Source organism: Hemiscyllium ocellatum, chromosome 2, assembly GCF_020745735.1.
Source record: "Hemiscyllium ocellatum isolate sHemOce1 chromosome 2, sHemOce1.pat.X.cur, whole genome shotgun sequence".
NCBI lineage: Eukaryota > Metazoa > Chordata > Chondrichthyes > Orectolobiformes > Hemiscylliidae > Hemiscyllium > Hemiscyllium ocellatum.
The window spans coordinates 122,684,799-122,709,035 of NC_083402.1; the positions used below are offsets into that span (position 1 = coordinate 122,684,799).

Consider the following 24,237-nt stretch of genomic DNA (forward strand, 5'->3'; position numbering starts at 1 on the left):
CCTAAACAATGTACAGTTCCAGCATAACCTCACTACTCTTTAAACACCCTGCCTCAGCTAATAAAGGAAAGCATTCCATTTCCCTTACCACTTCTTCAATCTATCCTGCTACCTTAGTGACTGGTAAACATGCACACCAAGCTCTTTGATCCTCGGTGCTTCCTGGGGTCTATTGTGCATAGTGTCTTGTTTGCTTTGCCCAAGTACATCACCTCACAATTATCTGAATTGAATTCCATTTGCCACTGATCAGCCCATCTATATCCTCCTGCAATCCAAGGTTACCCTCCTCATTGTTTACCACCAATTTTCATCCACAAAACTTACTGATCAACCCTCCTACATTAAGGTTCAAATCAGGAATATATGCACCACAAACAGCTATGATCTCCACTCTGATCCCTGTGGAACTCCACTGGATACACAGACTTCTAGTCACAAAAACAATCCTCAACCATCGCCTCTGCTTCCTCCCACTCAGCCAATCCTGGATTCAATTTGACAAAATTTCCTTGAACCCCATTGGATTTTTACCTTTAAACGATCAGTTTCCCATGCAGAACCTCATCAGCCTTGCTGAAGTTCAAATAGATTAATCAAAAGCATCTACACACCTGGTCACCTCTTCAAAAAATTCAAATCAAGTTGATTAGACATAGCCTCCTATTAACAAAACCATGCTGACTGTTCTGGATTAATCCCTGCCCCTCGAACCGCAGATTAATTCTGTCCCTCATAATTATTTCCAAAAGTTTCCCTGCCACTGAGTTTAAACTGACTGGCCTATATAGTTTACTAATTTATCCCTTGCTCTCTTCTTTTATAAAAGGATCACATCTCCTGTCCTCCAGTTCTCTGGCACCTCTTCCATCGCCAGAAACTAAATGAAAATGAATGCCACTGCCCCTGCTATTTCCTCTCTTCACTCACTCAACAACCTGGGATACGTTTCAACTGATGGTGGAGATTTGTCTACTTATAAGCCTGTCAGACCATTGAGAACCTTCTCTGATAAGCTAATTTCATTCCTATATCACAGTCTTTCTCCCAGATTCTTATACACTCACAGTCCCTTTCACCAGTGAGCACCAACACAATGCATTCATTTAGAACTCTGTCCTCCAGCTCCTCACACAAAATTACACTGTGGCCCTTAATGGGCCCTAACCAAAAGTCTAAATATCTTTTTCCTCTTAAGTGTACCGATGAAATAATTTCAGATTTTCCTTTATTTTACCTGCTATTATTCTATCACACCTCCTTTTCACTCTTACTTTCCTTGCACATTCTATATTCCTCGAGGCCTTCTGTTGTTTCGAGCTGTTAGTATCTCCCTTAAGTCTCAATTTTTTTTCCTTTTTACCCAACCCTTAGATATCCAGGGCTCACAGGATTGATTGATGCCACCTTTTATCTTCATTGGAAGATGCGGGCCCTGTACTGACCCCACTTCCTTCTTGAATGAGTCATGCAGACTTACCTGAAAGTAAACCACCCCAGTCCAGTCTGGCCAAATCTTATCTGATATTAAAAGCCTTCCTTTCCCCCCAGTTTAGGATTTTGATTTCAGGGCCATTCTTGTCCTTAATCTTGAATCTAAGAGTTATTATCACACTCCCCACTGATACTTTGATAATTCAACCTGATACTTCCCTGGCTTCATTATCTAAAATTAAAGTCAAGGACTGCTCCCTCTCTTGTAGGGTCTTGTTTGTACTGGCTTAAAAAAATCTCTCCGAAATGCATTTGAAGAATTCTGCTCCCTCTAAATCTTTCACACAATGGCTACCTCAGATAAGTGTTGGGGAAATTGAAATATCTCCCCAACTATTAGTTTTACACCTTTTTTTTTGGGGGGGGGGGGGGTTCTGTTGTACACTCCCAATGTTATTGTTTGTGTTCAAGACAAAGAATTCTGTAATTCAGTAAAACATTCGCAATGGTTGAGCAGTTGGTAAGCAGCAGCACAGACTTGGAGAACGAACCAATAATACAAGAGGAAATAGTTTTAAAAATATACACAAGTTGTCTATATTTGGATTGTAGCACCCAAGACGGTTAGATATAGACAACACAGCTAGATGGATATTTGAGGAACAAAAACACAAGAATATAGAGAGATAAGAGAGCCAAGGATTGTGACTGAATCGTTCTTCAATAAAACAAAAAGGCACTGACTCGATGAGTCAAATGCCTTCCAGTGCTGCATTATAGACACATTTAGAAACACAAAAATAGATCAACTGTTTACAGCAAAAGGAAGAGACCATTCAGCCAGTCATATCATGCTGGCTCTCCGCCTTGTGCCATTCCCCCCACCTCTTGCCTGTAACCCTGCACTTTCTTCCTTTTCACATAACAATCCAATTCCCTCTCTTTAAAGCCTCAACTGAATTTGCCACAATCTCAGGCAGCAATTCAATTCCCAACCACTTGCTGTCTCACAAAAAAAAATTCCCTCATGTCACCATTTTTTTTTTGCCAATTTCCCCGGTCTGTTCCCTCTCATTCTTGCTCCTTCTACCAGCATCAACATCTGATGAGACGTACAACAGGATTAGATTACTTACAGTGTGGAAACAGGCCCTTCGGCCTAACAAGTCCACACCGACCCGCCGAAACACAACCCACCCATACATTTACCCCTTTTACCGAACACTACGGGCAATTTAGCTTGGCCAATTCACCTGACCTGCACATCTTTGGACTGTGGGAGGAAACCGGAGCACCCGGAGGAAATCCACGCAGGCATGAAGGACAGACAGACACCAAACAGGTTTTGCAGAATTCAGCAACAGCGGAGGGTTTATGCAGAAGCAGAAAATGTCCCAAACATATTTTGTAGGAGTGATAATCAAATAGTCTTGCAAGAAAAATAACTTTTAAAGTTGCTACATTGATTGTTCCAGAAACAGACTGATTTGTTGCTGATTTTGATTGCCTGTGTGAAGGGGTGACCTGAAAAGTGCTGCATTACAAATATATAATGAACCGGAAGGAATTTAGAGTCAGAGATGTACAGCATGGAAACAAACCCTTCGGTCCAACCCGTCCATGCCGACCAGATATCCAAACCCAATCTAGTCCCACAGGACAGCACCCGACCCATATCCCTCCAAACCCTTCCTATTCGTATACCCATCCAAATGCCTCTTAAATATTTTAATTGTACCAGCCTCCACCACATCCTCTGGCAGCTCGTTCCATACACTTACTACCCTCTGAGTGAAAATGTTGCCCCTTCTATCTCTTTTATATCTTTCCCCTCTCACCCTAAATCTATGTCCTGTAGTTCTGGTCTCCCTGTCTCCAGGGAAAAGACTTTGCCTATTTATCCTATCCATGCCCCTCATAATTTTGTATACCTCTATAAGGTCACCCCTCAGTCTCCGACGCTCCAGGGAAAACAGACCCAGCCTGTTCAGCCTCTCCTTGTAGCTCAGATCCTCCAACCCTGCCAACATCCTTGTAAATCTTTTCTGAACCCTTTCACGTTTCACAACATCTTTCCGTAAGAAGGAGACCAGAATTGCACGCAATATTCCAACAGTGGCCTAACCAATGTCCTGTACAGCCACAACATGACCTCCCAACTCCTGTACTCAATACTCTGACCAATAAAGGAAAGCATACCAAACGCCTTCTTCACTATCCTATCTACCTATGACTCCACTTTCAAGGAGCTATGAACCTGCACTCCAAGGTCTCTTTGTTCAGCAACACTCCCTAGGACCTTGCCATTAAGTGTATAAGTCCTGCTAAGATTTGCTTTCCCAAAATGCAGCACCTCGCATTTATCAGAATTAAACTCCATCTGCCACTTCTCAGCCCATTGGCCCATCTGGTCCAGATTCTGTTGTAATCAGAGGTAAATCCTCTTTGCTGTCCACTGCACCTCCAATTTTGGTGTCATCTGCAAACTTACTAACTGTACCTCTTATGCTCGCATCCAAATCACTTATGTAAATGACAAAAAGTAGAGGGCCCAGCACCGATCCTTGTGGCACTCCACTGGTCACAGGCCTCCAGTCTGAAAAACAACTCTCCACCACCACCCTGTGTCTTCTCCCTTTGAGCCAGTTCTGTATCCAAATGGCTAGTTCTCCCTGTATTCCATGAGATCTAACCTTGCTAATCAGCCTCCCATGGGGAACCTTGTCGAGCACCTTGCTGAAGTCCATATAGATCACATCTACTGCTCTGCCCTCAATCTCCATTGTTACTTCTTCAAAAAACTCAATCAAGTTTGTGAGACATTATTTCCCACGGACAAAGCCATGTTGACAATCCCGAATCAGTCCTTGCCTTTCCAAATACGTGTACATCTTGTCCCTCTGGATTCCCTCCAACAACTTGCCCACCACCGAGCTGGTCTATAGTTCCCTGGCTTGTCCTTACTGCCCTTCCTAAACAGTGGCACCACATTTGCCAACCTCCAGTCTTCCAGCACCTCACCTGTGACTATCGATGAAACAAATATCTCAGCAAGAGGCCCAGCAATCACTTCTCTAGCTTCCCACAGAGGTCTCGGGTACACCTGATCAAATCCTGGGGATTTATCCACCTTTAACCGTTTCAAGACATCCAGCACTTGCTCCTCTGTGATCTGGACATTTTGCAAGATGTCACCATCTATTTCCCTACAGTCTATTTCTTCCATATCCTTTTCCAAAGTAAATACTGATGCAAAATATTCATTTAGTATCTCCTCCATTTTCTGTGGCTCCACACAAAGGCCGCCTTGCTGATCTTTGAGGGGCCTTATTCTTTCCCTTGTTACCCTTTTGTCCTTAATATATTTGTAAAACCCCTTTGGATTCTCCTTAATTCTATTTGCGAAAGCTATCTCATGGCCCCGTTTTGCCCTCCTGATTTCCCTCTTAAGTATACTCCTACTTTCTTTATACTCTAAGGATTCACTCGATCTATCCTGTCTATACCTGACATATGCTTCCTTCTTTTTCTTAACCAAACCCTCAATTTCTTTAGTCATCCAGCATTCCCTCTACCTACCAGCCTTCCCTTTCACCCTGACAGGAATATTTTCTCTCTGGATTCTTGTTATCTCATTTCTGAAGGCTTCCCATTTTCCAGCCGTCCCTTTACCTGCGAACATCCGCCTGTAATCAGCTTTTGAAAGTTCTTGTCTAATACTGTCAAAATTGACCTTTCTCCAATTTAGAACTTCAACTTTTAGATCTGATCTATCCTTTTCCATCACTATTTTAAAACTAATAGAATTATGGTCGCTGGCCCCAAAGTGCTCCCGCACTGACACCTCAGTCACCTACCCTGCCTTATTTCCCAAGAGTAGGTCAAGTTTTGCACCTTCTCTAGTAGGTACATCCACATACTGAATCAGAAAATGGTCTTGTACTCACTTAAGAAATTCCTCTCCATCAAAACCTTTAACACTATGGCAGTCCCAGTCGATGTTTGGAAAGTTAAGATCCTAGGGTTTTGGGTGCGTTAGCCTGCCCCAGATTAAAATTGCCCTCACTATCAGCAATTCTGCAACTGCAGTTGCCCCGTCAGAAATACTGTCTACATGTTAGAGATATTTTCATCTGCAATTCAAATGCCAGAACTGGATATCTGATAATGTTTTGACATGTGGCAGCAGTTTAAAATACAAGATCCAAATTCCTGAAAGCCGCAAGAATATTCCACTGTACATCCCTGGGAAAACTGAATTATTTTGCTTCTCAAGTTTCCTCAAAACAAAATCTCAGTGGAGCCCAAAGTACATGAATTGAGCTTCATAATTCAGGGGGAAACATAGAGTAGTGGTAATACAACTGGACTAGTAACCCAAATGCCCCGGTTATGCTCTGGGTCATTGGCTAAGAGCCCACCACGGCTATCGGTAGTATTTGAATTTAATTAATAAAATCTTCAATTGTAAGCTAGTTTCAGTAATGGTGACAAGGCCACTATCATCAATTGTTGTTTAAAAAAAGGACAAAGTGGCTCAGTGGTTAGCACTGCTGTCTCTCAGTGCCAAGGACCTGGGTTCGATTCCAGCCTCAGGTGACTGTATGTGGATTTCCTCAGTCCAAAGATGTGCAAATTAGGTGAATTGGCCATGCTAAATTTCCCCATGCTAATAGGCTTGGTGCAGTAGGCAGGGAAATGTAAAGTAATAGGGTGGGATCCTCTTTGGAGGGTGGGTGTAGACTTGTTGGGCCAAAATGCCTGTCTCCACACTGTAGGGATTTTATGAAAACTGATTTTCCTCAGGGAACAAAGTCTGTTTTTAACCTGATCTGGCCTATGTGGGACTCCAGACCACAATGTGTTTGATTCTCAACTTCCCTCTGAAACGGCTTAGCAAGCTATTCAGTTCAAGGCTGATTAGGAACAAAAAAAAGGCAAACACTAACTTTACCCATGATGCCTCTAATCGGATCAGAAATCCCATAAGGGGAGCCCTAAACTGCACTTGTGGAAAACAAAAACTTTGATTTCATGATTAGAAGACATTGTAGAGTAAGTTCTGAGTGAAATACAATTCTTGCTATTTCGGAAACACAGCAGCCCCTCTCTACACAGCAAACTGGCACATGCAACGTGATTAAGGGCCAAGTCATATATTATGAGGAAGTAAGGGTCTGAAACAGTTAATGTTGAGAGGTGCCTTAAGCGTTACCCAATATAATCATTGAGAGATTATGGAGAAGATGATTTGCAGCTCAGGCTGTAAGTTTGCTCGCTGAGCTGGTAGTTTTTCCCCTGTGGAGTCTGGTCCATCGCCACCTGTTGGTAGGTACTGGTATCTGAGAATAGTGTTTGCTTTCTCTCTGTACAGTGTTCTGTTCAGGATGATGGTCATGCACCCTTTGTCTGCCAGTAGGATTATGATATTTTTGTATTTTTGAGTCCTTCCAGAGCTGTCCTTTCCAGTGTGTTGAGGGTGTTCCCTTCTTTCTTTCTGCTTAGTGTTTGTCCTACTGTCTGTCTGATAGCCTGCTGGATTTCTTCCACAAGTCTGTTGTCTTTCAGGGTGGATTCCAGTACTGCTAGGAAGTCTTTTTGTCCACGTCCCTGTAGTTGAAGTTCATCCCGCGTACTAGGATGGCTTTTTCCGTATCTGTGTGTGGTCGGTCCGACAGGTTCTTTATCCAAGTCTCTGAATTGTCCGTGCGTAAGCTTGGCCAGATTTTCTTGGAGGGCTAATCTTTTCTGTGTCTTGGTCTGCTGTTGTTTAGTGTTTAGATTAGATTAGATTCCCTACAGTATGGAAACATGCCCTTCGGCTCAACAAGTCCACACCGACACTCCAGAGAGTAACCCCAGCCAGACCCATTTCCCTACCCTATGTTTACCCTTGACTAATGCACCTAACACTATGGGCAATTTAGCGCGGTCAATTCACCTGATCGGCACATCTTTGGATTGTATTGATGGCTCATTGTAGCGAACTTGTCCATTCATGGTCAGTCACGTTAGTTCACAGAGCTTCTTGACACGAAATTTCTCATTCGCATTTGTGAAATCGATTGTGGGCATTATTTATCATTTCTCATAGCATCCTGCGGCCGTAGTGTTCTGCTGTTCTTCTGGCCAGAACAACAACAGAACACTATGGTTAGTTTGTGTTTGACGTATCTTGGTCATACCTGTTTCCCAAGGCATTTGTGTAGGAAGTACAGTTGTTGGCCGGTAGTGCTCCATTGGATGGAGTCGGTTTCCCATCTTCGGACTAGTTTGAGTGGATTGCGCCCATTGTGGTGTTTGAAATTTTGGAGAAGATTTGTAGCTCGGGATGTGGATCAGTTTGTAAGTTTACTCGCTGAGCTGGTAGAGCTCATGTACAATATAAATAGGGACTAAACAAACATGGTTACATTTTGAAACAAGCCAAGCTAAGAAAGAAAGTTATTCAAAACTTCTAGGAAGCAATCTTGAGAAAACCAATGTAAAAATACAATAATTTTAAACATACCTATTACAGCAGATTTCTTTTCCCAGCTAACCTATTCCTTAAATGGGATGCGGGCACTTCTGACAAGAGCAGTATTTCTTATCCCTCACCAAGTTCCCTTAAACTGAGTGACTTGCTAGGCCGTTTCAGCAGGTAGTTAAGAGTCATCCGCATTACTAGATTGAAGTCACATGCAGGTCGGACCATGTAAAGATAGTAGATTTTCCTTCCTTGAAGTGAAACAGATGGTTTTTACAAAAACAGAGAGCCTCATGGCACCTTCGCTAGAGCTAGCTTTCAAACCAAATTAATAAATCAGGAATTAAGTCCCACAAGCTGCCTTGGTAACATTTGAACCAATGGTCTGAGAACATTAGACTGGGTCTCTGCGTTACTCATCCAGTAACACTACCACTGCACCATCTCCCCAAAACGAGACACCAATATTACGAAGAAATATTCCAGCATTTGAAACAATACTTTGGTTAAGTGAAAAGAGGATATCCCTCAAATATGCAAGCTTTGAGCCAAAAGAGAAGTTGGAAATAATGGACCTGCATTACATAGTTACTTCTCAAAAAGTATTCTACCAAAGAATAACAATTTGTATTTCAAACTCCTTTATATGTAAAGCATTTCACTAAATTATTTATCAAATCAAATGCCACATAAGGAGTTACGAGCACAAGAAATCTAAAAGTAATGTCAAAGAGATAGGTTTTAGGAAATGTCCCGACACACACAGATTAAGGCAATGGTAGCATGACTGCTGACAGGGCAATGATTAAACACTGGGCAAATACAAGAGCCCAGATATTGTATGTTGATGGGTTGTGGAGCTGCAGAAGGTTATGGAGATGGGAGATCAAGAGAGGCAAGGCTGTGGAAGGGCTTGAAACAAGAACGGAGCAGTCATTGTGAAGCTGGTGATGAGAAAAGGAAATTGGTTTGAACAAGTAGTACAGCCAATTTGGGTAACTAGAGATCCATCTATTTTGCATCAACAAAACTGGAAAAGTAATAGGAACAATGAAAATTTGAAGATTACCTGTGCAAGTTAAATAATCAACTGCAATCAACACAGTGCTGCCAGCAGTCACCCTTGACCTTTTGTCAGAAGGTTCACAATAGGCTGCTCTATGACATAATGAACCCAAACTTCCAGAAAGCTTTTGCTAAAGTTCTGCATAAAAACGGCTGTGACACAATTTCAAGTCAGTGGATATGTGGGTATTGTAGTGTGGGTAAGAAATTGACTGAGAAAGGTACAAGCCACAATTATAATGTCAAGGTCAAAAGACACCCAGAGTTTAAGCTAAAGTTGGAGAGTTGACATACAAATTGAGAGAGTATAGCTATTAACAAATCCTGAACAAGTTAGGGTCTTTACTTTAGACAGGAAAGATGGAGGCGATAGGTTCGAGTATGTGGAGCATAGGAGAAAGCTATTCCAGGCAAAGGTGAGGACTGCAGATGTTGGAAACCAGAGTTTAGATTAGAGTGGATGCTGGAAAAGCACAGGTCAGGCAGAACCCGTGGAGCAGGAAAATCGACATTTCGTGCAAAAGCCCTGCATCAGGAAAACTATTCCACCCAAGAAGTTGGAGATGTTTATATTCCCCATGAAGATGCTTCCATTTATTATAGATTCACTTAACAGTAGTAGTAGTTACAGTAGCCAAGAGACATTCAGAGGGGCATTAGATAATCATTTGAATAGAAAAAATGTGCAGGTTTGTGGGGAAAAGCCAGTAGAAAAGAACCAAATCACAACAGTCATTCTGAGGGCTGGTGCACATACAATAAGCTGAGGCCTTCTTCAAGGAAGTAATAACTGTGAAATTCTGTAAACAGAAGGATACAGCGAGGGGAAGATGAAGAAAATAAAATAGGGAAAGACTCTGGCAAAAATAGGAGGACTGACACAAACTGTACTAGTTTCCGTGCTGTAAGTTTCTACATAATTCTATATCTCCCCAGACAAACACTGAGAAGGGGAGGAAGAGTGAAAGAGACATTTATTGTCTACAGGGTGGTCATTAAGCCCATCATGGCTGCTCCCTGCAGAGCAATCTAGCCAGTACCAATTCCATATTTGGTCCCCAAAGCCCTGCTCGTTAGTTTCCTATAAGTACCATTATTCCTTTAAAAATCATTGACTGATTTTGCTTCCACCACCCTCAAGAACAGCAAATTCCAGATCATTACGATTTATGAGTAAAAAGTTCTTCCTTGGCCCATGAGCCTCAAGGTGAATCCAGAGTGGACTCCCAGCATTCCCCACCTTGACAACCTCGAGATGAAGCCCAGCGTGGTCTGGAGGAGAGGTGCTGGCACGGTCTGGGTTGGAAGGACTGTTTACCTGAACATTTTACTTCTGTACTTTTCTAATTTAGTCCTATGATTTTGAACTTGCATACCCTAAGGTCTGTAAAAGGTAGATTTTTTATTTCTTTATTTTTTCCTTAGAATTTGAAGAATCTGTGTCAAGAGTGTAGTGCTGGAAAAGCACAGCAGGTCTGGCAACATCCAAGGAGCAAAAGAATTGATGTTTCGGGCATAAGCCCTTCATCGGGGCTTATGCCCGAAACAGTGATTCTCCTGCTCCCTCGGATGCTGCCTGACTGGCTGTGCTTTTCCAGCACTACACCCTTGACAGATTTCTAGTATCTGTGGTCCTCACTTTCTCCTACTTAAGAATCTGTACCTTGGTACATTTGTACCTAAGATGACACCATTAGCAGTAACTTGTAAACTTTTCCCTGTACTCATGCAAGTACATGTGACAATAAGACTAATTCTAATTCCTCATATGCCCATGTAATTCTTGCCCAAGCTTTAAATATGGGTCGACTAGTCTTGGTCACCTATGAAAATGTATTTTCCTCATCTAGCTTATCTAAGCCCATCATAACCTTTAAACCTTGATGATTTCTGTGCCTCAAGGCAGCAACTGGTCAAAACATTCAATCCATGCTCATACAAAACTATAATTAGCTTTCAATGACTGCATTTTAAGCAATTACTCAAAATTTCCTTAATAGTACATGCTGTCATTTTTTCTACTACAGATGCCAAACCAACATGTGAATTAATGACAGATTTATACTCAACATTTTTCCTGATAGAATCTAGCATTGCACCAATTACGATGTATTGAGCATCTTTTAAAGCAGATTAAGACATGAGCATAATCAAACAAGATCTGGCACTGAGTTCCACAAAGGATATACAATATTGGGACATGTAACCAAAAGCAAAGCAAATACACAACAATTAGGAGGAGGAGTAGGCTCTGTCACTCAATGAGATCATGGCTGACCTGACCGTGGTGTTAACTCCACTTTTCCATCTGCTCCCTCATAATCCTGGACTAGCCTGTTGATCAAAAATCTGTAAACCAGCTTCAAACACATTAAATGACCCAGACTCTGCCATTCTCTGTGGGAACACCAAAGGCAACTCTTCAAGAACGAGTGCCCTCTCACCTTTGTCCCAAATATGCAAACCACCTCCAAATTTAATCTGTGGTTCCCAGATCCAAATTTGCAAAAATAAAGGAGAAACATCCCTCAATATCTGCCCTGTCAAAACCTCTCAGAATCTTACAGGTTTCTCAATAAGATGCCTTAAGATTATTAATGATTTTTCCACTGGTCAGAGGTTAAAAAAAAAGGCAGCAGAGTCTTAGTACAAGGGGACACACATCAGGATCAAAAGAAGGAGAAATCCCCTCACTCAAAAAAGCCATGATTCTTCTAAACACTACATCCCAGAAGGCTGCATATTCTCTATATTGGATCACAAGCAAGTCTGGAACAGGAAAAGCAAACTCAGGGAATCAAAAATTATGGGAGTGAAATCAAAAAGGGTTGAGGGAGAAGCGAGGCTTTATGGAGAAGATATAGCAAGGTTTACAATGGGAATTCCAGAGTTAAGGGCCATGTGGATATTTGCAATACTCATGCATTGTTGTACAATTTTGGTTACTCTTTCGATTAGGAAGAAAATCATTAGAAAATAACATAAATGATTACATTGCAGCACATTATATCTATACCAGAACATTGTGGTGGCGTTCTATAGTTCACTTGGGATGCTGGGAAAACATGCACATTTATATCTATTTTGCATTCTGGATCTATGAATAGTGACAATCAAGAATTCAATGTTTAGGTTTAGATTTAGATTAGATTCCCTACAGTATGGAAACAGGCCCTTCGGCCCAACCAGTCCACACCAACCCTCCGAAGATTAACCCACCCAGACCCATTCCCCTCTGAATGATGCAGCTAGCACTATGGCCAATTCACCTGACCTGCACATCTTTGGACTGTGGGAGGAAATCCACGCAGACACAGGGAGAATGTGCAAACTCCACACAGACACAGTCACCCAAGGCTGGAATCGAACCTGGGACCCTGGTGCTGTGAGGCAGCAGTGCCAACCATTGAGCCACCGTGCCTCCCTCCCCCCAATGTTCTTACTCTCACAAGTACAACCAGGAATCTCTCTTACTCTGACCATTTGCGTCATCAACACACATTCACTGGCCATTAAGTCCTCGTGTAAGGTTAAAAGATTAAATGGGAATCTCTCTGTGGACATTAAAAGTAATATCAAAGGGTTAAACTGCACTGACTGAATGTTCTGGAAGTGGGTGGGGGCAATAGTCAGGCAGGAATGCGAATGACACCCCCCACAACAATTAGACAGTCATTTGCTACTACTCCCCCTACTGTTATCAAATTAAACTTTCATTCAATCTCTTCCATACTTTCACAGCAATCCCCAGCCAATCAGGTTTACTTGTATGATCATTCCCAATGCTGAGGCGTATCACACCTACATTGACTGAGGAAGAAGTAGAGCCCAGATTCATTTGCAGGGTCACCCCAAAACTAGGATACATCGCAATTACATTATCTTGGAGAAATCACTGAGTCAGGAAATCATCAGCATAACGATTCTCCAGGATTAGGGCATTAGCATTATCTCAGAGAATGATAGCTCATCTTACCATTGTACCTGGGGTGACCTGTGGTTTGTAGGGGAGGGGAGAGAAAGTGGCCAGTGTATCTGTAAGCATTGCCAACTGACCTCTATATAAAAGGAATGTATTTTCCTTGTTCGGGGTCTCTTTTTTGACTCGACTTCACATGCCTGTGAAAGGGTCAAAAAGGGGTCACCTAGCTTGTACAAGCTTTAATAAACTAACTGTTTGCAGAAGTTGGTATGTGCAAATTGCATCTCATATTTGAAACCTCAGGACCAGAACACTAGAGTCCAAATGAAATACAGAACTACTGATTCATACGCAGGGTGGATATTCACTGCACGTCATCCCAAAGCACTGGGATTTATTCCACTTCACCCATAGTTGTGTTTCTTTTTGGTTCAAGGAGTTATGTACTTGACTTTCAAATTAGGAATGTTAATCTCCATTTATGTCAAAACATTTCATATCCATTCATTACACTAACCCAAACCTATGTCTCCAATTACCATTGACTAACAATTTTCTTTATTATTTACCTTTGCACAAACCATTAAGAATTTTGAAAAGCTTTTACCCATCTGCGAAAGATTTCCCACTTTAAAGAACCTTCCTTCATAAAGTACAACCATTCATTCACGGTTACATGAATCTGCACTGTACCTTTAACAGGGCAGGCACTTCCTAAGCAGAGTGCCCAAGCTGCACTCGATATTCTAAATGTAACTCAACCAATTCAAATAGTACTTCCTATTGTTATTTAATAAATAACATTCCCACAAATCGAAGCCAAAAATCTACAGCATTGGTATTCAATAACAAAGCCTTCCACCCACCCACCACCGCACTGACATTTTACTTTTGAAAAAATAAGTTAGGAAATTGACCAGCAGATCTGTTTGCAGGGCTTAGAAGTTTGTGGACCCAGCACATTATTTTTAAAGCAAGAAATCCCACCCTTAATGGCGAAATTAACACACATTGTAAAAAGTGAAGTCTTTTTTCAAGCAATACACGAAAAGACGGAATGGTTGACAAATAACAGAGTGCAAACAATCTCATCAGTTCAGTTCCTGAGGAACTTGCCTCTCTTATCAAACTGCTGGTCACTCATTCTCACTATTTCAACACACACAAAAAAAAGTCAGTTTGAGGTGATCACTCCCTCTACAGATGGCGTTTAAACCGTGTTTAAAATGAAGAGGGAAAGCACGTTACTTCATCGGTCAAAGCAACTAAATCCCTCGTCACTGAATTCTTTCATTTACTTCCATCTTAAATCAACGCACTACTCGAACAGACAGACAATTGCAACAAGGTATGATGCTCATCTTTTGTGCACTGCGGTAACACAGATTCCAACTCTCAGATTACACTTGGCCCAGTTTTTTTAAAAAAAATCAGATTCAACCTCTTATTAATCACATTTATAACACATGGCGAATCGACCCATCGTGCCATTGCCAGCTCTTTGAAATAATTTAGTTCTATTCTTTCCGCAAAGGGCCTTACAATTACGAAGTGTACGTACAATTTAATACTCAGCCAACTTTATTTAATTCTAGGATTAAATTTAATCCATGTTCATGGGAACGCTATTTCCCCTAGAAGAGGGGAAAAAATGTACGCATTAAGCTTAAAACAGGATTTAATGAATTGTTTTTCCCCCCCCCCAAAAGGTAAACTGTTTCTTCGGTTAAATTGCATTGTTTAGGCGAAACACAAAGGACGGAAGGAATCGGTCAAAAAGATGCTAATTAATTCACCTCGCCTCTCCTGACGGGCATTTCCTGATGAAACGATGAGCTGGATTTGTTCCCAGCTGTTTTTCACATCAGAATTGGTTTGAATCCGTACTCAGACAATTTCTCCTTCCCCCTCAATGAATTGAGTTACAGATTAAACATAAAAGTTGTTGTATTTTTCCCCACCCCCAGTCTGTAGAGGCTTCCCTGAAACTCACAGCTCAGCTGCTCACAACATTCTTATTCAAGGTTCGGGAGCATCCACTGCAGCCGAGGGGGAGCTGGGAGATTGATGCATGGATACATCGACCTCGACCGAAGGGCTCTGAACCTTCATCATTTCATTTATTAGAAGACATTTTATTCTTTTCTTTAATTGTATAAATATGTCGTAGAACATTTTAAAACGGGTGGGTATGCCATCCCTTTACTCGGTGGAACCCCCTCCCCCAAACGTGTGCTGCTCCACATGTAGCAAAGGTTGGTAACGCCCAGTATAAATTCGGAAGTCTGTGAATACTCCTATTCCAAGGATTCAGCGACAAAGTTCGCATTGAGAAGAGGTTTGGGACGTGAAAATTAATTTCATACGAGATATTACCAAAACGTTCACTGAGTAGTCTTCACTGAGTTGCAGAGTTGGGCGTTCAAATCCCTCGCACACAAAATTCAGGCTAATAGTAAAGGACAGGTGCTGTCTCTCGAATGAGATAATACATTGGCTCTCTCTGGGGGAGAAAAAGATGAAGAGAGGTGGCGTGGTCCTGGTCTCTCTTCATCTCTGAACCAATATCAGGACAACAGGTGGTCAATCTTACATTTCTATTTGTGGGAGCTTGCTATGTTCTGACTCTTCGAAGTTGGCAGTGTTTCATTGCCTCTGGGGAGTTGAGGTCGTAAATGACATTATAGATGGGCAAGTTATTTAGACTCGCACAATGAGGTTCATAAATTCAAATTATGATATTACTGTAATAGTCCTGGCAGTGCCCACTAAACAGCAAAAGCATTGAGTCAACTGGCACCATATGTACTCCATTGTCACCTCTGCAGAAGATCCATGCATCAGAGTAGGAGAGGGATGAGGAAGACAAGACAGGAGAACGTGGTCGAAATGGGGTAGCTTATCTTTTCCCACAAATCCCTGAACATTATGCTGGAGTTCCCCTTCTCTGCAAAATAACATCAAACTTGCACATGCCCTCAAGGAAGGTTCCTAAATAAAAGCAAGGCAGGCACTATGAGGAAAACTATATAATATAACACATGTCTTCAACCAAAAGGCACCATTAACTAAATGTTGATGTCATGATGGACAACATACCCAGCAAGAACTGGACAGCATCCAGGCTTGGGATCAGATAAGAGGCAAATAGAGTTCATGCCACACAAGTGCCAGATAATGAACAAGATAGAAGTGAACCATCACACCATAACAGTCCATTGCTGAACCCCACCCCAGGCTACTGTGATCATCCTTCCACCACTGACCAGAAATTTAATTGAACCAGCCACATAAAATACTATGGACAGAAGTCAGAGGCTGGAACTCTGCAGCAAGTTATTTATCTATTCATGTCTCAAAGCTCAGCTACCATCTACAAGGCAGAAGGCAAGGGGTTTGATTGAATATTTTCCACGTTCCAGGATAAGATCAACTCCATAAAGACTGAAGAAGTTGTGTATCATCCAAGACAACACAATTTATTTGATTGATATCCTACCCACCACCTTCAATATTCACTGTCTTCACCACTGATTCATGATGGTAACAGTGTGTCCCATCTACAAGAGGCACTGCAAAAACTCATCAAAATTTTTGCAATGGCATTTTTCAAATCTGTGACCCTTGCCAACTGGAAGGACAAAGGCATTAGATGCATTTCTCTCCAAGCCAGACAACATACTGACTTGAAAGTATGTTGCCATCTTTCACTGTTCCTAGGTCAAAACCATGGAACTCTCCCCTAACAGCACCATTTGTGTATCTAAATCACAAAGACTGCAGTGGTTCATGAAGGCAACTCACCATTGCCTTTAAAGATCAATTAGAGGTGAGAAATAAATGCTGGTTTTTCCAGCAACGGTCAAATTCCATGAAAGAATCTAAATAGCAAGAACTTACATTTATATAGCACCTAAAATGTCATAAAACAACCTGAGATGTGTCATAAGAGCAAACTGCTGACCCCACCCTAAAATGATAGGCCTAAATCCAGTTGGAAAGCACGAATTAGAAAATAATAATCAACAAAATTAATAAAGTGAAAGAAAAACTAGAATTGAATTTTTTTTGTTTTTTTTTCTTGAAAAGAAAATCATGTGAAACCCTGTAATTGAATTAAAATGAATTTATTGTCACATGTACCGAGGCACAGTGAAAAGCTTTGTCTTACAAGCAATAAAGGCAGATGTGTGGTTCTGGTAGGAATGTTGTGTAACGTGACCAGGCAAAAGACACTTGCTGTACCCTGCTTGGTCTGAAAACAACATGGGATCTTTAATGTTGGCTTTTTGACAGATTCCATCCAAGTGGAAAGAATTGATGCTGACTGCTCGAACTGTTTGAATTATCAACTACTGAGGGTGATTATTACAAAAAAAAACACACTCACTAAGATCTTGGGATGTATTTATGCTAGGATTGGTGTCTGTAATTCAAATCTAGCTGTGTCACCAACATTGGGTACATATGTTTCTGGAGGTTTTGTCACAAGGACCCTTATAACTGTTCATCCAATACATCTAATCTTCACAGGCTTGTTAAAAACCTTAATTTGTTTATGTAATTTAATGATTCAGTTGATTGTCAAATTTGCATATATTTGGCCACTTTTGGCATATTGTGTGCGATTCTGGTCTCCCTTCTGTAGAAAGGATGTTGTGAAACTTGAAAGGGGTCAGAAAAGATTTACAAGGATGTTGCCAGATTTGGAGGATTTGAGTTATAAGGAGAGGCTGAATAGGTGGGGCTGTTTTCCCTGAAGCGTTGGAGGCTGAGGGGTGACCTTATAAAGGTCTATAAAATCATGGGGGGGGGGCGCACAGATAGGGTAAATAGACAAGGTCTTTTCTCTGGCATGGGGGAGCACAGAACTGGTGGGCATAGGGTTAGATTGAGAGGAGAAAAATTTAAAAGGGACCTAAGGGGCAACCTTTTCACGCAGAGGGTGGTGCGCATATGCAATGAGCTGCCAGAGGAAGTGGTGGAGGCTAGTACAATTACAACATTTAAAAGGCACCTGGATGATTAAGAAGGATTTAGAGGATATGGGCCAAGTGCTGGCAAATGGGACTAGCTTTATTTAGGATATCTGGTTGGCATGAAGGAGTTGGACTGAAGGCTTTGTTCAGAAAGTGAGGTCTGCAGATGCTGGAGATCAGAGCTGAAAATGTGTTGCTGGAAAATCACAGCAGGTCAGGCAGCATCCAAGGAACAGGAAATTTGACGTTTCGAGCATCAGATCCTGATGAAGGGCTTATGCCCGAAACGTCGAATTTCCTGTTCCTTGGATGCTGCCTGAAGGGTTTGTTTCCATGCTGTACATCTCTATGATTCCTTAACATGATAACATCATAATCTTATGCTTCTGAATATACTACTATACTGACAAAGTGATATGAATAGTCTAAGTGCAAGTGTAAAACTGTGGCAAATTGATTTCAATGAAAGTTAATATAAAAGTAAATATATTTGGACTTAAAAAATACAAAGCAGGATTACTTCTAAAGGTTGGAAAGTTCGAACAGCAGAGGCCCAAATAGATTTGCCAATGTAGGTACACGTCATTAAAATGTCATGAATTAGTATACAAATAAGGAAATTGATTAATTTCATATTGGGCTATAGATCCAGATGTCTATATGCAAGGGGATAGATGTAACAATTGAGCTACAGAAAACCCTATATATAAAACACCTGGAACAGTATTGGGCTCTGCAACTCAGGAATTATATATTGGCAATGGAGGCAGTGCAACATTGATTTTACTAGAATGATACATGAACTCCAAGTGTTACGTGAGGAGAAATTACGCAATCTAAAGTTGGATTGCCTTAAATTTAGAAGATTGTGGGGTGATTTGATTGAAGTTTTACAACTCTTAAGGGGAACAAAAAAGGTGGATAGAGAGAAACTCTTTCCTTTGGTCAGAATGTCTAAGGCTAGAAGACAGAGTTGAAAAATAACAGATAGACTTTTTGTCTGCAAGCATACAATATTAATAGAATAGTAATTTATTGTCACTTGTATTTTTACAAAAAATACAGTGAAAGGTGTTTTAAGTCACCATACTCCAGCCCCTATATTAATAACAAATCATATATTTCAAAAAATTAAGACAAAGCCCATCAGTATACAATTCACCGCTCAAGGGTTCCCAAGGTCAAGGATAACAACTATATAAAGGATAATATAAATACACAAATGGTAATTGATGCTAGATTAACTGCTGATTTTAATACCGAGATTGACAAAGCTTTTGTTAACCATAGGTATTAAAATGACATGGATGAAGGCAGTCATGCAAAATTTGATCAAAATCAGCCATGATCACATTGAAAAGTAGATTTGCTTGAGGGACTATATTGTCTCCTGCTGTTTCCTGTGTAAAAAAATTATTTATTATATGACTTATATTTTGCTGGACTGTAAATACAACAGCTTTTAATAATCCCCTCTCTAATATTTTTACAACAAATAAATGCTCAAAGGAAATGCTCTCATTATTTCATTCCCAGGTGTTACTCCCAGCAGTGTCCTGGAAATAAATCTTCATCCCAAGTCTTTGCTCCACCCTGGCAAAAATGTGTTCACGTTACCTGCCCCTTGCTATGAAAAACTAGGAGCTTTCCATGAGACAACCATGCACCTGATACAGTATTTGTACTGTGCCTTCAATGGAGTAAAACCTTCTAATCTGCTTCTTCTAACAAAATATGAGTCCAAACCACATGAGGAGATATTAAGAGAAGTGACCTAAAACTTGTTCAAAAAGATAAATTGAGAGTGAGGTAAATGAGGAGAAAGAAGTGGAGAAGTTTAAAGAAAGAATTTCAGAACTCAGGGCTCAGTAAGCTGGAAGCAGGGCAGTTCACAATGGAAGGATTAAAACTGGACATGTTCAAGAGGCCAGTTTTGAATGTATTTAAGAAGATTGCAGAGTTGGAAGAGCTTGCAGAGATAGACCATTGAGGGCTTTCAAAACAAGGATGTTAATTTTAATATTGAAGTGCTGGAAGACCAGAGGCCAGCGTAGATCAGAAAGTGCAGAGGATGATAGGAGCTTTCTTTCAACAGGAACTGTTCAAAAAAGATAAACAGCAGGGAGGAGAGTGTGTCCACTCATTTAAACAATGATGTTGAGGGTAGCTAGGTTAATGAAACTTAGGCGCATGGCAAAAATCTGATGTTCTACCGACTGGACTACCCGGGCGCATGGCCTCATTCCTGATGAAGGGCTTTTGCCCAAAATGTCGATTTTCCTGCTCCTCTGATGCTGCCTGATCTGCTGTGCTTTTCTCGCACCACTCTGATCTCCAGCATCTGCAGTCCTCACTTTTGCCTAATGGAACTCAGATACAGTTGAATATAATTGTACTGACTCAGTTACTGTAGGTTACTGTAGGTTTAAAGGAAATCTTTTGAAATGCAGCAATACCCAGAGGTTATTGGTCTAGGCCACAGCCAGACATTGTACTGCAAAACAGCTGACAAGATCATGATCAAATCAGTGCATTTAATTCAAACAGTGATTCCTGAGGTTGAATGTCAATTTCTATTTTTTTAATTAGGAGTGATCAAAATGTCTATTTTGTGGTTGTGAAGTGCTCAAGGAGTAATACCTTACCTCTGAGTCAGAAACCTATGGGTTTCAGAGACTTGAATTATGACCTTGGCTGACATTTCCAATGCTGCATTGAAAGTGTGCTGTCCCATAGGAAACACTGTCTTCTAATATAATGTCAAACTGAGACCATGCCTGCTGCCTCAAAGGACATGCATGGCACTATTTTGAGGAGGAGCAGGTTGTCCTGCTCAAATATTTATCCTTTTCTCAGCATTACTTAGATAATTGTAGTAACTTCCTGTGTGAAATCTAGCTGCTACATTTATAGCACAGTGACTATATTTTATGAATCTCACTGTGAAACACTTTGGGATATCCCGAGGTTATGTAAGGCCCATGCACAGCTCTTTAAAAGTTGTAGAGTTTAGTCCAAAGGATAATAGCTCCATAAGACATAGGAGCAGAAGTAGGCCATTCAGCCCATTGAGTCTGCTCTGCTATGCAGTGAGATCATGGCTGATCTGATAATCCACTTTCCTGCCTTTTGGCCATTATCCTTGATTCCCTTACAGTTTAAAAATCTGACTAGCTCAGCCTTGAATCTACTTAACAACTCAGCCTCATCAGTCTCCTGTGGTATAGAATTGCACAGATGCACTATCCTCTGAGAGAATGAATTCCTCCTCATCCCTTCCAAACTTGGCGGCCCCTTACTTTGAGTTTATGCCTTCTGGTCCTAGACTCTCCTGCAAGGAGAAACACCCTTTCCATATTTACTCTGTCAAGTGTCCTCAGAATCGTGCATATTTCTATAAAGTTGCCTCTCAATCTTCTAAACTCCAATGAGTACAATCGCAATCTACTCAACTTCTCCTCATATGATAGTTCCTCCATACTCAGTTTCAGCGTGGTGAACTTTCTCTGGACTGTCTCCAATGCCATTATATCATTCCTTGGATAAGTGGTCCAAAATCGTTCACAGTATTCCAACTGTGGTCTAACTAGTACCTTGTGTCATTTTAGCAAGACTTCTATATTGTTGTGGTTCTGTTTGCCGAGCTGGGAATTTGTGTTGCAGACGTTTTGCCCCCTGTCTAGGTGACATCCTCAGTGCTTGGGAGCCTCCTGTGAAGCGCTTCTGTGATCTTTCCTCTGGCATTTGGAGTGGTTTGAATCTGTCGCTTCCGGTTGTCAGTTCCAGCTGTCTGCTGCAGTAGTCGGTATATTGGGTCGATGTCGATGTGCTTATTGATTGAATCTGTGGATGAGTGCCAAGCCTCTATGAATTCCTTGGCTGTTCTCTGTTTGGCTTGTCCTATAATAGCAGTGTTGTCCTAGTTGAACTCATGTTGCTTGTCATCTGCGTGTGCAGATCGATCCTTAATAGCCACACACGCAGATGACAAGCAACATGAGTTCAACTGGGACAACACTACTATTATAGGGCAAGCCAAACAGAGAACAGCCAGGGAATTCATAGAGGCATGGCACTCATCCACTGACTCAATCAACAAGCACATCGACCTGGACCCAATATGCCGACCACTGCAGCGGACAGCTGGAACTGACAACCGGAAGCGGCAGATTCAAACCACTACAAATGCCGGAGGAAAGATCACAGAAACACTTCACAGGAGGCTCCCAAGCACTGAGGATGTCACCTAGACAGGGGATGAAATGTCTGCAACACAAATTCCCAGCTCGGCGAACAGAACCACAACAACGAGCACCCGAGCTACAAATCTTTTCAAACTTTGACTTCTATATTTTTATACTGCATTCCAACATTCTATTTGCTGTCCCTATTAGTTGCTGAAAGTATATGCAAGCTTTTTATGATTTGTGGATGAGGATTCTAAATCCCTCTGTTCTGTGGCTTTGTGCAATCTTTTTCAATTTACATAATGTACATAATTATGGCGCCAGTACCGATATAGAGTCATAGAGATATACAGCATGGAAACAGATCATTCAGTCCAACTTGTCCATGTTGACCAGATATCCTTTATATATCTAGTTCCATTTGCCAGCAATTGGCCCATATCCCTCTAAATTCTTTCTATTAATATACCCATCCAGATGCCTTTTAAATGTTGTAATCGTACCAGTCTCCGCCACTTCCTCTGGCAACTCATTCCATACATGCACCACTATTTGAATGAAAAGGTTGCCTCTTAGGTTCCTTTTACGTCTTCCCCATCTCACCATAAACCTATGCCGTCCAGTTTTGGACTCCTCCACCCCAGGGAAAGGACTTGGTCTATTTACCCTATCCATGCCCCTCACAATTTTATAAATCTCTATAAAGTCATCCCTCAGCCTCTGACGCTCCAGTGAAAATAGTCCCAGCCTATTCAGACTCTCTCTATACCTCAAACCATCCAACCCTGGTAACATCTTCATAAACCTCTTCTGAACCCTTTCAAGTTTCACAACATCCTTTTTACAGGAGAGAGACCGGAATTGCACACAATATTCCAAAAGTGGCCAATATCTGTAGCTCTCCAAAAGTTACATGTCGCCATCTTGAAAATTCTCCATTATCCCAACTCTCTGTCTTCTATTAGATAGTCAATGCTCTATCCCTCTAATATAGCATCTCCAATATCATGGGCTCTTATTTACAGTACCTTGTCAACTCCATCTTAAAATTCAAATGTACTCCATTCACGTTCTCCCTTCAGTAAGTGGCTGATATATTCATATCAAAATTTGCTAGTGAGCTAGATTAGCTAGGTCTACTTGGTTGAGTACTTTTTTTTAATCATATAGAAATTGGATTACATGGTTATTTTGCTGTTTGAGTTAATACTTTTGATAATAACACAAATAACAACTTGCCTTCACACTGTACCTTTAGCATTGTAAAATATTTCAAAATTCATTGGATCATTAACAAACAAAATTTGGCGCCAAGCCTTATGGGGAGATATTAGGGCAAGTGGCAATGAGCTTGATGAAAAAGGGAGGTTCGAAGGAACATCTTAAAGGAGGAGAGAGAAAGGTAGAGAGTTTCTGGGAGGGAATTTCATAGTTTGAGGAAATGGAAGGCACAGCTACAAGTGGTGGAACAATGTAAAATGGGCAATGATCAGAAGGTAGACACTGGAGATCTCAGAGGTCTGTATATTACAGAGTGATTGAACAGGGAGGACGGGAATGGCATTAAACATAATGATGAGAATTTTAAAGTTGAGGCATTGTTGAACCATGTAAGAGAAACAATAGGAGGAAGCCATCTTGTAATGTGCTCAGTCGAGCCAATCACTGATGTGAAAGTAGATGACTACTCACAAAGTCATCTGTACATGCACAATGAAATGTTATTTTCTGACAGGGACTCATCCAACTTAATTATTTGTCAAGGAAGTGATTTTATTGCCCATCATCTGGAAGGAACAAGGGCAAATATTCGAATAGTAAAACAGCCGTTTTCAATATAACTCATCAGGCAAAAGCCACGTCAACATCATTGTAAAATAGAACATGAGTTCTGCAGATGCCAGTCTTTCTCTTTGAGAATAGGCTTACCTACTGTGTCTTTTTCAGTAGTTTCTTTAGTCATTCTGGAGCTGTGAGCAACCCTGGCAAAGCCAGCATTTATTGTCCATCCCTAAATGCTCATGAAAAGGTGATGATGAGCCATCTTCTTGAATCACTGCAGTCTGTAGGTAATGCTACTTTGTTGTAGTTATTCAGTACAAATTGCTAAGACATTTCAGAGAACAGTGAAGGATCAAGCACATTTTTGTGAGTCTGAAGCCTTATATATTTGAGACCATG

At 41.1% G+C, this 24,237-nt stretch overlaps 1 protein-coding gene across 2 annotated transcripts in view; it reads right to left on the reverse strand.

Annotated features, from left to right (window-relative positions):
• The window catches only part of tjp2a (tight junction protein 2a (zona occludens 2)), a 140,292-nt gene that overhangs the window by 100,282 nt on the left and 15,773 nt on the right, over positions 1-24,237 (reverse strand). Inside the window, exon 1 of one of the 2 annotated variants that reach the window (XM_060839686.1) lies at positions 14,687-14,865. The exons of the other annotated variant lie outside the window; for it this stretch is intronic. Within the exon in view, the coding sequence (XP_060695669.1) occupies positions 14,687-14,707 (21 nt within the window). The 5' untranslated portion in view covers positions 14,708-14,865. Of the gene's footprint in view, positions 1-14,686; positions 14,866-24,237 lie in introns of those variants that run through there. 2 annotated transcript variants of the gene reach the window in all.